This window comes from Tursiops truncatus, chromosome 5, assembly GCF_011762595.2.
Source record: "Tursiops truncatus isolate mTurTru1 chromosome 5, mTurTru1.mat.Y, whole genome shotgun sequence".
NCBI lineage: Eukaryota > Metazoa > Chordata > Mammalia > Artiodactyla > Delphinidae > Tursiops > Tursiops truncatus.
Window position 1 is genome coordinate 71,592,159 of NC_047038.1, and position 16,804 is coordinate 71,608,962.

General features: G+C 40.9%; 1 protein-coding gene across 9 annotated transcripts in view; it reads left to right on the top strand.

Annotated features, from left to right (window-relative positions):
* Positions 1 to 16,804, top strand: part of DCUN1D4 (defective in cullin neddylation 1 domain containing 4) — a 68,993-nt gene that overhangs the window by 26,610 nt on the left and 25,579 nt on the right. For all 9 annotated transcript variants that reach the window (XM_033856990.2, XM_033856988.2, XM_033856989.2 and 6 more), the window contains 3 exons: positions 1,237 to 1,351; positions 4,223 to 4,314; positions 12,212 to 12,282. In XM_033856990.2, coding sequence (XP_033712881.1) covers positions 1,281 to 1,351; positions 4,223 to 4,314; positions 12,212 to 12,282 — 234 coding nt within the window. In that variant the 5' untranslated portion in view covers positions 1,237 to 1,280. The remainder of the gene's footprint in view (positions 1 to 1,236; positions 1,352 to 4,222; positions 4,315 to 12,211; positions 12,283 to 16,804) is intronic.

The following is a 16,804-nucleotide window of genomic DNA, read 5'->3' on the forward strand; positions in this document are numbered from 1 at the left end:
GATGAACCAGAGACCCAGAATAGGTCACTGACTGACTGAGCCACATGACTAGGTGAGGAGCTGGAGCTCATCCACTGAATGCAGAGCACTCAGACCCCATCACCCGGTGCTGCCTTGTCCCAGAGGCTCACTGAGGGCCCTGGGCCCTCCCACCACGGCACCAGTGCAAGGAGGAGGACATGCAGTCCAGATTTCACCACTTAGCACTTCTGAGACCTTGGAAAATCTCTTGAATGCCTAAGCCTTACTTTTTACCATCAGTCAGTAGAGATAATTAACTCTGCCCTGCCTGTCGTTCAGGGTTATTGTGGGAACCAAATGACATAATATCTCTGATAGTACTTGTGCCAAGATGGGTATTTTAATTATGTTATAATTGTCTAGAAATTTATAATGGTTTAAAACAGTCTGAAGTGAGACTTGTCTGGGTTTGAATTCCAATTTTGCCCCTTACCTGACCCTCTCTGCCTCCGTTTTCTTATCTGCATAAGCAGTAATGATTATTCTTTTTTCGTAAGCTTGTTGTGATGTTAAGTGAGGTGTCGTACATGTAAGTGTTAAGAGCAGGGCCTGGCTCACCATAAGGTTTCCATAGGTGTTCCATGTTGTTGTTACATTTTAATATCTTTTACCAAATGAAAGTTAATGCTTCCAAAAACCCTGACTGAAAGTGGCAGAAACAAATTAAAAATATTTATGGAAGTTTTGCTCAAGATCATGTCAGGCTTTTGCCCCAAAAATCCAAATTCTGTTTTGTTTTGTTTTTTTTAATCAGATATTCCTTGAAGCTTAAGAGTGTTTGGACTGATGTACTTGTATGTATTTTAGACCCAAGGTCACCAGTCGAGCTGGCCTTGCCTAATGAAGTACAGAAATGAGATAGCAGTGCAGTTCCTTCTGAAGGAACATTGACGTGTAAAGGAAGCTGGAAGCTTAGATGATTTATATTAGTATTTTTGGAGAGTAAACTGAAGTTATGATAACTTCATTTCTGGTGTGTGTTTTGGGGGGACTATTAACTAATTTGTGTCATTGCTAGGTTTATTTCTTGACTCTAACATTTTCTCAAAGAAGAACTGAAAACCAGTTTTTCACTTTTCATTTTTTCATGTTTACAGAGAACATCTAAACCCTTTGCGGTGTAAGTTGTGAAAGCTCTTCATTTAGCGCTGATATTCTTTGGAATGGTTTCAATGTGGCATTCCTTACTTTTGTGCTCTTCACTCTGTTTTGTAGGAAGTCTGCGGTCTTGCAGTTCTTCGGACTGCTTTAGTAAAGTGATGCCGCCGAGGAAAAAGAGAAGACCTGCCTCTGGAGATGATTTATCTGCCAAGAAAAGTAGACACGATAGGTACGTCGCAGAGACAGTGGAACCACATTGATGGCATATGTGTTGAAGAGGCACCTTTCTACCCAAGCCCAGTGTGGGTCTTCTAAGCGTACAAATGCCAACCAGAATATTGTTTTGGTTCTGCCAGGAAAACTTCAAAGTGTAATTTTTTGTGATACTTACTTAACGTGTGGGCTCATGAAACAAAAACAAGTTAGGTAACCTGAGTTCATAGAAATTCAAATTTTATCTCAGTCCATTGATCCACCAGAACTGGTGTAGTGTTTCTTTCTTTGCTTTTAAGAGCTTGCCCTCTGTGCCTGTTGAGGACCTCAGGATTGGTACTTATCTCTTCTTTAAGGGGGTCTCACTCACTACCTACAACCACAGGAATCCTGTAGCTGCCTTTGCCAGGACCTGGGTTGCGTGGCTGGAGAGAGCTGCCTGCACCAAGTGCTCTAAGCCTGCCTGGAATATTAGCTGAGCTGACATTTCTACTCAAAAGAGTGAGCATTTGTTAGAAACCATGAAAAACAAGACTGTTGAAACCACTTCTCTTTCAGACAAGTGAACTGTTAATTTTGGTAACTCCCAAGGTCCATTAGACTTGCTTATTTTAGGCATCTTTACTATTTCAACCAGATTTTATTAGACATCTTTTGGTTCTTTCTCTTTCTCTTTTTTTTTTAAAAAAAGACAATGAATAAACATCATAGTTTTAATCTTTTCTGCCTTTTCCCATCTGCCTCCATTCTGGCTCTGTAGGTCACTTCACTTCACTTATGTGGCCTGAATTGCCACATCGATAAATCAAGGGAATTAGATGAGATTTTTCTGCTTCTTTCTTTTTTGTAAAAATAAATTTATTTATTTTTGGCTGCGTTGGGTCTTTGTTGCTGCGCGGGCTTTTCTCTAGTTGCTGCGAGTGGGGGCTACTCTTCGTTGTGGTGCGTGGGCTTCTCATTGCGGTGGCTTCTCTTGTTGTGGAGCACGGGCTCTAGGCGGGCGGGCTTCAGTAGCTGTGGCACGCGGGCTCAGTAGTTGTGGCCCGCGGGCTCTAGATCGCAGGCTCAGAAGCTGTGGTGCACGGGCTTAGTTGCTCCGCGGCATGTGGGATCTTCCCGGACCAGGGCTCGAACCCGTGGCGGATTCTTAACCACTGCGCCACCAGGGAAGCCCTGAAGCCAGTTTAAAAACTGGTAATTGAGTTGCAGAAGGGTGTGAGTTACTCTCATGAATAGCATTTCATCGGTCACCTAGGGGATGGGGAGCTGTAACGTTATCCGAGTTTCATTCTTGGTCTTTTTTGAAAAACAACTTCATTTACATATCACAATGTATGCGATTTTAAGTGTACAGTTCAGTGATCATTACGGAGTTGTTGGAGCTGTGCAGCCATCACTGCAAACCAATGTTAGAAGATTCCCATCACCCCAGTTGGAGCCTTGACACCCATTCACAGTCCATCCCTGTGCTTATTCCCAGCCCCAGGAAACCACAGATTCACTTTCTGTCCCTACGATTTGCCTTTTCTGAACAGTTCACGTCAATGGTCTTTTTGTGCCTTGCTTCTTTCACTTAGCATAATTGTTTTGAGGTTCATCCATGTAATAGCATGTATTGGTATCTTTTTTTTTTTGGTAATGTTATTCCATTGTCCTTTTTTAGGTAGAGTATTTTTAAGTGATTCAGTCATTACAGTGTCATATAGAGGTCTCCAGGATATTGACTAGTTACAGACTTTGAGCTGAGATAGGATGTCCAGGCCCAGGGTTGGAGTAAATCTGTTTGAACCCCTGGACAGTATCCACCTTTGTTTCCAGGTGGGATGGCTACTTTTTATAGAAGAAATACAAAAGTGGTGGTTTGCGGTTTCAGTATCTTAATACTTTATAACCATGTTTTGGGGGTTTTCTGGGTATTGAAACCCAGAATCTCTGATCAGCGGTATATACAGATATTCTGGTGAAAGTCTTGATCATGAATAAATGCTCTTTTAAAAAGAATTATACATGATTTTATATTATATGCTATGTAAATAAAAACTGTATTCATAAATGTTTATATAACTATTTAGACAATTTATATATAAATACTCATAATTTTTCTATCAAAATCACTATTTTAAAAGTACTGCTGCTTCTCCCCTCCCCAAGTAGGGCCTGTCTTGGTTCTCATCCCCGTGTCATCATGAAATAAGGAATCGCTGCCAAGGGTCACAGTGTTGGCAGGAGGAGGCTGCTGTGCTTGCGGACTCAGTTCTCCAGCTTATGTGTCTGTCTCCACAATGCTAGGGCATGATAGGAGAAGGGCAGAAGCCAAGGATTCTCTGTACTTCGTTTTCCTGAGATTCTTTTCCTGGAGGCTTGGGCATAATTTGATGTTTCTTTTTATTTGCTTGACAAATTCCTTGGAGGTGTCTAATACTGCCAGGTTCTTCCTTAGACCATGTGTCGCCCAACCTGACTCGTACGGCACGGGAGTCAGGAGAACTTGATGCAGAGACATGAGCGAGTCCTAGGGTCACCAGTTGAAGAAACACCATCCACATTTCTTGCTGTATCACTAGTGTTCTGTAGTTAGTTCTGGCTAGAGAGGTAGAAAGGAGTATATTAAATACTTGTTCTCTTCAGTTTTTACTGATTATTTGTTCATCAGAGAAAAACCTGTATTAAGTGCTTACCATTTAATTTTATACTGGGTGTGACTGTGTTTAAAACTATAGTTATAACAGCTGAAGCTTCCAAATGCAAGAAGTGAAATATTTTAAATATACATGAAATACTGACTGAATAGATGTTTGGTTGGGTAAAAGAATAAAAACTATTTGCTACTTAAAAAAACTCAGTATCTTTACTTTAAATAACTTAAAACCCCTTTCTTGATTTCTAGCATGTATAGAAAATATGATACAACTAGAATAAAGACTGAAGAAGAAGCCTTTTCAAGTAAGAGGTGCTTAGAATGGTTCTATGAATATGCAGGTAGGTAATCATTTATATCATCTAAGACTGAGCCTCATAAAAATAAGGAGTGCCTTAGAGGAGATTAAAGAATTAAAAAGGAGTACTTTTCGAATTTGTGTGTGTGTGTGTGTGTGTGTGTGTGTGTGTGTGTGTGTGTGTGTCCGTCTCCCTGTTTTCGGGAGGGAACACTGTTGAAACAAATCACCAAATGTCCTATTTATAGCCAGCAGCTAAGCCAAAGAATTCAGAACACTAGAAGGGAACTGAAAAGATGAAATGTACTTGGGAGAAATACTTTGGATTGCTAGGAAACCTCTTGAGAATGCTGGTAATGGGTGACTTTTTGGTTTATGCATCCAAGTTAAAATAAGCTTTGCTGCTTTGAACCTTTATGTAGCGCAATGGAATTTCTTATATTGTGTCTCTAGTTTGAAAGATCATTTGGCAGACAGTGTTTGTTTTGTCATTTAAAATGTCTTAAATCCAATCCCATTTTTGCAACTTATTATAATTGGTTGGATAATGTAATACTGAAATAAAGGGTTTGTTTGTGTTTGTGGCTGTGTATGTGTAAAAAAGGGGGAAAGAAAAATTTTCAGACAAGTTTGAACTGAAGGCTCTTTTACCTTTCCTCTTCCCCACCATATTTCTGGCCCTATCATAACTTATCAACTTGACATTTCCAGTGACCTTCAAACTCATTTTCTTGACATCAGTCTCTACTCCCAGTCAGGTTCTATGTGTTTCCTGTTGTATTATTTGAAAAAAAAATAAAATAAACGGAACAGATCATACATGTCATTCCCTAACAATCCGCTGCACCCTTGCCCCCCACTTAAAAATCCCTGCTACCTACAGGATAAAAGACAACTAACTCAGTGCCATCCCTTTGCCTGGAGTGTTTTTCTCCACTTTTCCATATGACAAGCTGCTATGCATCTCTTAGCTTACTTAGCTTAATAGCCTTCGTTGTACTCTTAAAGGAAGGACATCGTTCATAACTGTTTTTCTTTTTTGCGGCACGCGGGCCTCTCATTGTTGTGGCCTCTCCCGCCGCGGAGCAACAGGCTCCGGACACGCAGGCTCAGCGGCCGTGGCTCACGGGCGCAGCCGCTCCGCGGCATGTGGGATCCTCCTGGACCCGGGCACGAACCCGCGTCCCCTGCATCGGCAGGCGGACTCCCAACCACTGCGCCACCAGGGAAGCCCCATAGCTGGTTTTGATACCCTTTTATTGGGTATCAAAATGAGGATTCCTCCTGGGGCCAGTGTTTTCCTCCTACCCCTACCTTACGCTTTTTCTGATAAAAATCTTGCCCCTTTGGCCACAGAGATTGTTCCAGGGGCTGCCAGGTAACCCAGGTCAGGACAATCAGATAAAATTTCCTAGGGTTTTCAGACTGAAGCTGGGAGAAGAGCATCTTTCTCTTCCGGTGGTAGACTTGAAAGGATGTGATCCTGATTCCTGTAGTTTTTTGGATTTTTGTGAGCTACCCCAATATCCTTCTAGTGAATTCTCTTTCATTATTTGAACTAGTTTGAGCTGGATTTTGTTTGCAGGGCACAGACACATGGTACAGACACTTCTGTAGTATTAGAATTTATCTGTTTTTAGGTCTTGAGAACATGAATCTCTTGAAGACGTTTTATGAAAGTGGTTAGCACGTTTCCAGGTGTTCAGTACTTGGGTCTGAATGATGGAACGTTTTCTCATGTTCATATCACTTTGATTATGAAGATCTCTTGCTTTCTCATATTGGTTCACATTTATTGTTATGAAATATATTATAAAAAGGAAAGTTTAAACAGAAAAAGTATACTTAATCCCACCACCATAGCACAGCTATTTTGATATTCTTTGTGTCTTCCTTTATAAGCAAATATGAATTTTTCCATAGTAAAAGCCACACTTCTGTTTTCTTTTAAAAGGAAGCAAGGTACAGTTTTCCTACTTGTTTGCTTTTCTCTGGCTCAGAAAGGTGACATTTGGGATAAAGATTAAGCCACATTCTTTAGGTTCCTTGAGGCCCCTGCCAGGTGGTTCCTTGGGATTTCATCACTGCGAGAAGTTTATGTGGGTGTGGCTACACCTATTTTTATTAATGCCCCCCCTTTTAGTTTTTGCTTTTTTTGTATTTTATCAGGGAAAATAGCTTGAAATTGAGAACAACTGGCACCTGCTTTCTTTTTTGTTAAATTAATTAATTAATTTTTGACTGCATTGGGTCTTCGTTGCTGGGCGTGGGCTTTTCTCTAGCTGCGGTGAGCGGGGGGCTACTCTTTGCGGTGCGCAGGCTTCTCATTGTGGTGGCTTCTCTTTGTTGTGGAGCACTGGCTCTAGGTGTGCAGGCTTCAGTAGCTGTGGCATGCGGGCTGTAGAGCGCAGGCTCAGTAGTTGTGATGCACGGGCTTAGTTGCTCCGCGACATGTGGGATCTTCCCGGACCAGAACTCGAACCTGTGTCTCCTGCAGTGACAGGCGGATTCTTAACCACTGCGCCACCAGGGAAGTCCTCATTTTTTAATATCCCAACTACATGAATAAAAACTGAAGATAAGTATTATTCAAGAAAAATGCATGGCGAGAAGTCCCTGGAAGGTTGTGCTCTGGCAAGTCTGTGGGAGCAGACAGTGAGGCCGTGGGCCCCCTGTGCTAGAGTGAGGGCCTGTCCCCCCTCACTGTGCTCCTGTTCCCTCGGAGAGAGCCATCTGCTTTTGGTTGACTCCCTGCACTGAATCCGGAGTGCAGTGGAGGGTGGTAGGGGCCTTGGTGCTGCAGTTGTGCTACACAGATGGACCTTAGTTCTTCCCAGAGTCCTCAGTTCCACGCTTGCCCTGTCCTCTGCACTCCTTTAGCCTGAGCCCAGCTCCTCCCAGATCCTGCCTGGCCAGTTAGTCCCAGCCCTCTTTTGCACATCCTGTGCTGCAGCCTCTCACCTTTTTAAATCCCTGTCAACTCAGTTTCTGATTCTCAGAGATTTAATAAATGAAATGCTCTCCACTGGGGCTCTTGTCCTGTTCTCTGTGGTTATAGGCTTACTCCCTTTTGTACTTTGGTACTTGAGTCCTCTGTGACTTTAGAAAGGATTGCTGGGGGTAAGATTGGGGGACTGTCTTATTTAGACCTCCGTCTGAAACTGGAATCCCATTTCTTTTCATTAAAATAACCAGTTTTACATAAATGATTTGTCTGATAACTTCCACTTTCTGAGATATATCTAAGAGTAAGAGATGAGACCAGATACACAAGTGCCAGCATTTCAGAGTCACACTGAAGCTCACACACGTAGGTCATAAAAGTTCTACAAATCCTGACTGTAGGCCCTTCATCTCTACTTTCGATTAGGTTCTATAGCAGAATTGTTTCTTGGTTTACCAAAGTGAGATTTGGGACCAGGAGTAGGTGCTAAGTGACAAAGGAGACAAAAGTTTTGCTGACAAGGTTTTTTGGCAAAGGAGACAGCGTGGCCCCGTTTGCCCCAGAGATGCAGCATGGTGTGATTATGGAAACTCTGCCATGAGCATCTTGGGCTCTCATGAAAGGGTTTAGTTAGTATAAAGTATATTTAGTTAGGGGCCCCTGCTTAAAATGGCAGTGAAAGTGGGAGGACCACTTTTTTCTAGATTATTGTCAGTACATCCGCCTTGTAAATGTATCTCTAGTATCTTTCACCAGGGCGTTCTATAGCTTGTAAACCATCTCCCTCAAACCCACTTTTAATCCACTTTGTGTTAACCATTGGCCTATTTATTAGATTAAGATTGTTCAGTTCTACAGGTAAAATGATACATCTAGTGTAAATATACCCATAATCCTAATGAACAATGTGATTACAAATAGATCTAAATGTGTACAAGGGAATGATAATGAGAAAAAGGAAAGTTGTTGTAGATATCAGGATTATGGGTAGCCTTTAAGTAATGTTGACTGATAAGCTATATTTAATATTTTTAGGATAAAATATTAAGGTAACATGAGTCATGCCGTTGCAGATCATATTGTTAAAACCTTGCTCTTTTCAAATACACAGGTGCATGTGTATATAAGTAACCTGACAATGGCATTGCATAAAATGTGGAAAAAAGAAAAAAGCATGGCTAACTTAATGTTTACCACTGCCCAGTGTACCTCAGCCAACCTTTGCGGGCCTGCTACATGCCAGGCTCTGGTGTGTGGATGACAGAAGCACTGTACTCAGAGCTTATTTTCTGGTGTGACAAACAGACAAACAAATGAGAAGCATCGTCATTGTAATGAGCACTGACAGGGAGAGGAGGCCAGGTTGGAGGGGGTGTGAGTGGGACAGCCAGCTGGGAGACCCCAGGGCCCTGTGCACAGGCAGGGGAAGGGCAGGTGACTTGCCAGGCTCAAGAATAGGTTGCAGTAAAAGAGCTTTTTTAAATCACGAAGAATAGAAGCCAAAGACAAAAATTTTTTTAAGATTATAAGTACCTTTTTTTTTTTCTCAGCTCTGTGCAACCAACTGCCAATGAGTTCCATCAGTAGATACCAAAGAGTCATCTGTTCCTACAACCAAACCTCTTAGCAAAATAGTAATAGATGGATACTTCCATATGAGAATAATTACTTTTTAATGTCACAGCCTAAATACTTTACAGTAGTGGAATGAGGAAAAGAACGATGAAACATGGTATACACACACACACAGTCACCTACAGGGGGGTAATGTAAAGTATGTCAGCTAGGTGCTCTCACAGGAAAATTATCAGACACAGTTGGTGAAAAAAGCAAGGTGTAGAATTTATAGGTACAGTATGAACCCAAGTGTATAGATAAACAAATTCAGGGGTACATTTCACCGTATATTTGCACATACATAAAAACACAGCAAAAAGGTCTGGGAGGATACATGCCTGTCTTGTAAGGAAAGGAAGAAGGCAGGCTTTCTCTTTTTACTCTATTTTCTTGGGCTTCTTTATTTGAACATTTCATCGGGTGAATGTCTTCATATATCGTTTGTGTGTAATATACGCATGAGTGCCCACATGCGGGACTGTGCACACTCAAACCCAAGTGATAAAATGCTAACTGTATTTTCATTTGAGTCAGGAATGAGATAAAGATGCCCACTCTCACTCTTCTTATTTGCCATTGTTTTGGGAGTTATTAACTAATGCTGTTAGGTAAGAGAAAGAAAGAAGGGGCATGAATACAGGAAAGGAGGAGGCAAAAATGATCATTCGTTGAAGGTGAAATGATTGAATTGTTGTGTACCTGGAAAGCCAAAGAGAATTGCCTGAAAAACTAAATAAATATGTATATATATTCTGCAGGTAGAATTTATAAAATGGCTTATTTGGGGAAGGGTTCTTAAAGAAATTCTTTTATTTATTTATGGGCTCTGTAGTTTGCGGCACGTGGGCTATCTGGTTGAGGCGCGTGGGCTCGGTAGTTGTGGCGCGCTGGCTTAGTTGCTCCGCAGCATGTGGGATTTCAGTTCCCTGACCAGGGATCGAACCCGTGTCCCCTGCGTTGGAAAGCGGATTCTTTACCACTGGACCACCAGGGAAGTCCCAGAAATTCTTTAATAAGTGGTCGTCTCTGGGGAGTAGAGAGAAGTTAGGAGGAAACTTCTGCTTTTTTAACATTTTTATTTTCAGTTTTACTTTTAAATGAAATTTTATATCATGTTCATGTATTAATGTTGCCCAAAAAACTAAGTAAACTTTCATTTTCCCTCCATAATCAAGATAAAAAAATTAAGAATTCATAGAAAAACATGTAAAATAAAAGGAGAAAAAAGAAAGTCCCAGAAGAAGGTAACAGATTTGAATATGTGAAATAAAACTCTTTGTAACAAAGTAGCACATTTCTGATTAAAAGGAAAACAACACATGGAGAAAAAGTATTTGCTCTGGCTAGATTATGTGGAAGAGCCTGAGTTTGGACTTCAGGGGGAGCCAAGGATTAGAAGCAGAAAAGTGACACAAGACTGTCCAAGGTGATTTTAATGGTCATCCTTTGTTGAGAACAACCACCTTACACTTTTATTGTGATCTAGTTATTACTGTATTGAAATTACTCTTATGCTTTGTCTCCCTTCCTGGAGGGCAAGGACCATGGATTACTCCTGTTTAGCCACTTCTACAGTGCATCGCTCCAGGGTGTGCCCAGTAGATAATATTTGAATGAAACTGAGACATTTTCAGATGGTGGATCCTGCTGGTCTTGGCAGCTTGCTAGATCTGAAGGCTATGGAAGATTGTAGAGTGATTCTTGTGTGGTCCAGTGGCTAAGACTCTGTGCTCCCAGTGCAGGGGGGCCCAGGTTCGATCCCTGGTCAGGGAACTAGATCCCACATGCCGCAACTAAAGATCCCGCATGCCGCAAGTAAAAGATCCCGTGTGCCACAACTCAGACCCAACGCAGCCAAATAAATAATTTTTTTTTTAAAAGAATAAATAGTTCGTACACTTGAGGAATTTAGAAGGAAAGGTAGATGAGTTAGGACTTAATGCAAATGTGAGAAAAGCATTCCTAGCATTGCACGGGGTCACACAAGACTGCCTGACCCAGCCTGTGCTGCTGGGGGTGGGGAGATTGGGAGGACTGCCTGTATGGTTCCTGTCTTAAAGATTGAAGAAGCTGGTATGGGAAGATGGGGGGAGGGGAGAGGAAGATGGGCTGAGGCCACAAAGAGTTAGTACTGCGTTGGGTATGTGTCAGGATGTGTGTGCATAGCAAACAATGGGTAGGTGTTTCTGGACCTTAATTTTTGTTCATTCAGCAATATCTATTTGATTCTTTTATTTCCAAGAAACTTGATATGAAGGTGGAAAGCTATGAGGCTGAAGAGGAAGGGACGCAGTAGATCATAGAGAACCTTATTTGATATGCCAGAGACTTTGGACTTTATCCGTAGGTAGTAGGGAACTTAAAATCGAAGGAGTTTGTGTTTGAGGTGTGGACCCTCCAGGTGGCTTTGTAAGGGATGGGTCCGAGGGGGATGAGGCTCTGGAATTAGGGAGATCCTGAGGGGACTGCTGTAGTCATCTAAGTGAGAGAATGACATCTGAACAGGTCAGTGCAGTTAAGAAATATTTGGAAAGTAAAATTGGCAGTGCACTTGGTAACTGATTGGCTCTGGAGAATGTAGGAGAAGGGGGGACTCCAGGATGATGCCTCAGTTTCTGTTTCTGGTGGTGCCCCCGTTGAGATGCTACAGGAGGATAATCTCAGCTACCACAGAGAGGCCACATAAAATAAAGATTGCCTGTGTCTACTGGATGTGGCGATTAGGAGTTTATTGGTGACCTTGGCAAGAAGAGTTGCAGTGGAGGGAGATGAGCAAAAACCAGATTGCAGTGGTTGAAGAATGAATGGGGGCTACAGTAGAGCTGGGACATGTGGACAGTTCTTTCAGGAAGAAACAGAGATAACGTGGAATGTGAAGGAAGGGGTTGCCTTGTCTAGAACAAAAAGACTGCTTGCTTTTTTTTTCTGTGTAAAAGAAACAATTATGTTATCTCCCAGTTAATTTTAAAAAGAATATTAGGTGGTTCTTTGCTGTGTTTCCAAAAATTATTGTATGTGTTGAAATTATTACCAAAATAAGAATAGAGATTTAAGCTACTTTAAAGAACAGGAATTGAATGCCTGTAGCCTTATCTTTAGACATAAATTATGTGTCCCTCTAGCCACAGGTTGAAGGACTTGGCCGTAAACTGACTTAAATGTGCAGAACAGAATCCTTTAAAGATAGAACTGAAATTCTAGAACATTTTTCAATATATTCTTGGTGATTTCTTCCTTCAGAAAGGATTTATGGTCTTTAAGTGTTATTTGATCTAAGTTTACTTTAATAATAAGTATTTTAACAGTATACTACTACTATAGTAGTAATAGTGTATGTACATGGTTAGATTTAATTTCTATAAATTGCATTTCATCACAGGTACTGATGATGTTGTAGGTCCCGAAGGCATGGAGAAATTTTGTGAAGACATTGGTGTCGAACCAGAAAATGTAAGTCTAACTTACTAATTTGGGTAGATCAGTTGATCTGATTTTGTCTCTTGGCAAATAAAGCAACAGTGAAGAAGTAAGGGTGCATTAGTTTTTATGAGGCAATCCAAGAAATAAGTTCCAATTCTAAATTGGTTTGTAAGCAAAAGTTTTTTTGCAATTGGTATGGTGTAACTACAGTCAGTCATTTTATTCTCTCATTTAATTTCTTGTTTCTAAAAGGTATAGTAATAAAGTAATTAAACTAGATGTTTAAAAAGTGGTGTGGGCATGTGTGCCTACCATGACGGATAACTGGGGACTGGGGGACTGAGGGCTTTGTGTATCTTTGTCCCCCTCCGTAGTTGTTCCAGCCTAATGTAGAATTTGTCCAGGACTTTGAATAATTAATTATTCATAAGGGTTTTGAATAGGTTATAATTAAAAAGGTTTTTTCACAGCTCCTTCACTTCCAGTTGAATTTAGCTCAGAAAGTGATTGCTTTTTATTGTAAAGCCCCTAAGTATTTCCTTTAAAACATTTAATTAGAAGTTTTTTTATATGCTTCATTATTTTTGCATAATTCTTATCATCATGTTATTTTTGAATATTTTTTCCTATTCTCACATTTGTCTTACTGCAAAATGAAACATACAAATGCTCTGACTCATTAACTATGCAGCTTAATATTACATCAGCCTCCAATTTAACAAATACCTCTTATATCCTAAATGAATTTATGCTCTGGAAGAGCTCTCTAGGGATCATCCCTTTCATTCAGACTGTTGGTGAGATATCTGGTACCCATGCATATCATGCTCTTCGAGACTTCACACTTTTTTCTTTAAAAAAATTTTGTTGGGCTTCCCTGGTGACGCAGTGGTTAAGAATCCACCTGCCAATGCAGGGGACACGGGTTCGACCCCTGGCCCGGGAAGATCCCACATGCCACGGAGCAACTAAGCCCACACGCCACAACTACTGAGCTTGCGCTCTAGAGCCCGCGAGCCACAACTACTGAGCCTGCAAGCCACAACTACTGAAGCCCGTGTGCCTAGAGCCCGTGCTCCGCAGCAAGAGGAGCCCGCGCACCGCAACAAAGAGTAGCCCCCGCTCACCACAACTAGAGAAAGCCCATGCGCAGCAATGAAGACCCAACGCAGCCAAAAATAAAAACAAACAAACAAACAAATTAATTAATTAAAAAAAATTTTTTTTTGTCTCCCCACTCCCCCACCCCCAGTAACACTGTAAATTCTCTAAAGAGCCTTTGGACTGTCTTTAACTTACTACATGTATTTTAGTCTTGTATTTTTATTTTAATGTAATCTAGTTCAAGTGTCTTGATAAATTATTGAGTTTGGTACAGAGGTTTGGGGACAGGTGGGTCAGTAGTATTTTGCCTGATCTAGTCCATAGCCTGGTCATAGACAGAGAAAAACATTTCATGGACTTTAAGAAGGAAGTTTTCTGACAGGGGCTGGGCCAAGGTTGGCAGTGTTTTCTGGACAGTAGTATAAAAGCGGCGAGAGTGAGCTGGGCCTGAGAGGAGATCCAGAGGTTCCACCCAGGGGGCAGTAATCAGCATGTGATCAGAGGGGTGGGTAGCAGGGCCCAGTGGTGGGGAGGCTGGGAGGCATCGGGCCGCCAGTGTGAGAGGGATCAGGTGGGCATCTACTCTCAGGGCCAGAAAGGCCTGTCGGGTGGGAGGAGTGCTGACACCGATTGTAACCGAGAAAACAGGGAGGCCCAGCTCTTTAAAGTTCCTCAGCCCCAAATACCAGTACTCAGTAAAAAATAGCTACTGTTATTATCGTTTTTTGGCAATTATGAGTCTTTAGTTTTCTATTTCTGTAGCAGTAGAAACAGTCTTGAAATGTTGAATCGCATAGAAGATTGAACGACCGAGTTCAGACTATTATTCCAAAGTATTGATTCCTGTACTTCAAGCCTAAGATGCCACTAATAGAATTTTTATTATTTTATTCATCATTAAAAAGGAAAAATGTTGTTAAGTAAATTCTGATAAGCCATCAATTGTGGATACTTCCCAATTTCAGAAATTGTTTGAACAACCAGCACAAAAATAGTTTTTTAGAGGCTTGTCTGCATTGATGAGTGAGCACTTTAAAGTATTTAAAACCCTCACCTTGCCTGATATTTATAGCTTATGAAATTTAAGCAGGCTTGTAAAATTCAGTTCAACTTCCATTTACTAAGGTAACAGAAAAATCCTTTAAGTAGCTAGCTTCCTGATTCGCTGTGCTAGGGAAAGGTCTGTTTGTGTAAAGAAGTGCCCATCGTGAATATCTGCTGTGGCTGTTTGGCCACATTACATGCATACTTCTATGTGTGTTCCTTTACCGTAACCGGTTTTTTTTTTTTTTTAACTTAACAAGTGTTTATGTGGAATTTTTAATCCTTCTAATAGAGGATTGAGTATAGGTAATGTTTGAGAACATACAAAGTTTGAATTAGAAAATATGTAAATAGATACATAGGAGTCAGAATTCCAAGAAACGCTGAGGGATGAGGAGAAAATCCACTAATGTGTGAATAGTTTGAAGAACATGTAACGCCTTCTTTTTGGAAAATCCTTCCTAGTAGGCCCCTGGTCTCTCAAGTCACCATTTTCTGACCAATTTAACAATCATGTTTTATGGTGATGTGCATAATATGTAGAAAAATTGGTTCACTTATTGGTTCTAGTTATCTACCTAGTAATCTAGATTTTTAAAATCTAAAAAACCTAGTGACTTAAAAAAAATGGGTAAGTACTGATTGAATTGATATTTGATTGATAGGTCCTAGAGATTTACTGGGTTCTCACTGATACTAATCTCCAAAGTAGAAAACCATAAAGTCAGCACCAAGAGAAAGCTTTGCATTAATCTTCCAGGTATAAATTAAACAAAGCTGGAGATTTTTAGTCTACAAACGAGCTCATTGGCAGTTGGAAGGACAGACCTTCTGAACCTACTGAATGCAGTTGTTCTGGAGTCCTTCATGTGCCCTTTGGCTCTCAGGGCCTAATTAAATCATCTAAAGTGATGTCTGAGTGGCTGCTTGCCTCATGGTGGGGAGTGTTATGCTTTTATTTTGCCTTTTGTTGTTGTTTGGGATTTTAAAAACTTTGGTTCTATTACAAAAAGTAATATAAGGCAGATGTGAAATCGTATTTTTTGATTCATTTTCAGGGACAACAGCCTAAAAATATGTTGATGCTCTTTTTTTTTTTAATTTTTATTTTATATTGGAGTATAGTTGATTTACAACATTGTGTTAGTTTCAGGTGTACAGCAGAGTGATTCAGTTGTACACATACATGTATCTATTCTTTTTCAGATTCTTTTCCCATGTAGGTTATTACAGAATATTGAGTAGAGTTCCCTGTGCTATACAGTAGGTCCTTGTTGATGATCTATTTTATATATAGTAGTGTGTATATGTTAATCCCAAACTCCTAATTTATCCCTCCCTGCCCCTGCCTTTCCCCTTTGGTAGCCGTAAGTCTGCTCTCTGTGTCTGTGAATCTGTTTCTGCTTCATAGATAGGTTCATTCATGTCATACTTTAGATTCCATATATAAGTGATATCATATAGTATTTGTCTTTCTCTGTCTGACTTACTTCACTTAGTATGATGATCTCCAGGTCCATCCATGTTGCTGCAAAGGGCATTATTTCATTCTTTTTTATGACTGAGTAGTATTCCATTATCTATATGTACCACATCTTCTTTATCCATTCATCTGTCGATGGACATTTAGGTTGCTTCCATGTCTTGGCTTGCCTCAATTTTTCATGTTATGTCACCCGGATTCCTTTCACTGTCACCACCCTCTGACCCATTTGGGCACATGGATTGTAGTTTAATGGTTTGGGGCAGTTCTTCTGTTAGATGAAATGAAGCATTTAGGTCCTGGGTAAAGAAATCAGATTAACTGCCAAATGCAGAGTATGCTAGTCCCCGGCCAACTGTATGCAGGAACATTTATTTCCTTCCCATTGCCTTCTTTTTTTTATTACAACAAATGGACGTATAAGCCATTCAGCAGTGTATGTGTGAGCTCCTCTTTTGTACTCGGGTTCCCTTTTGTGTGAATGACTCTCCAGAGATAGCCAGCCTTGCAGAGTGGCAAAGCTTCCTAGGACGGTCCTAGGAAGGCCCTGTCCCTCTTCTTTACCTCTTTAGGAGTGGCATACTTTCTTTTTTAGTTACCCCTCACCTTGTCTTGGATCTTTGAGGTAGACAGGATGGGAGAGCTTCCTCCTCATCCCCCAGTCCAGGTGACCTCAGCTCTGTCCCTGTGTAAGAGCCCTGGAGAGTTTGCAGTTGGAGGCATCTTGGAAATGTAATTTTGTCTTTTATACCTTTAGGTATTTATTAAACTCACCATCACTGCCTCGGTGCCACCTTTTCTCTAAAGCAGCTGAGTGAAAAAGTGACGAGCGGTGTCAAAAACCCGAGTTGTCACAGTTCCTCATGTCTGCCCAGTTTCAGAAGGTGCACTGAAAGCAAGGATGACGCCCCACTGAGAAGT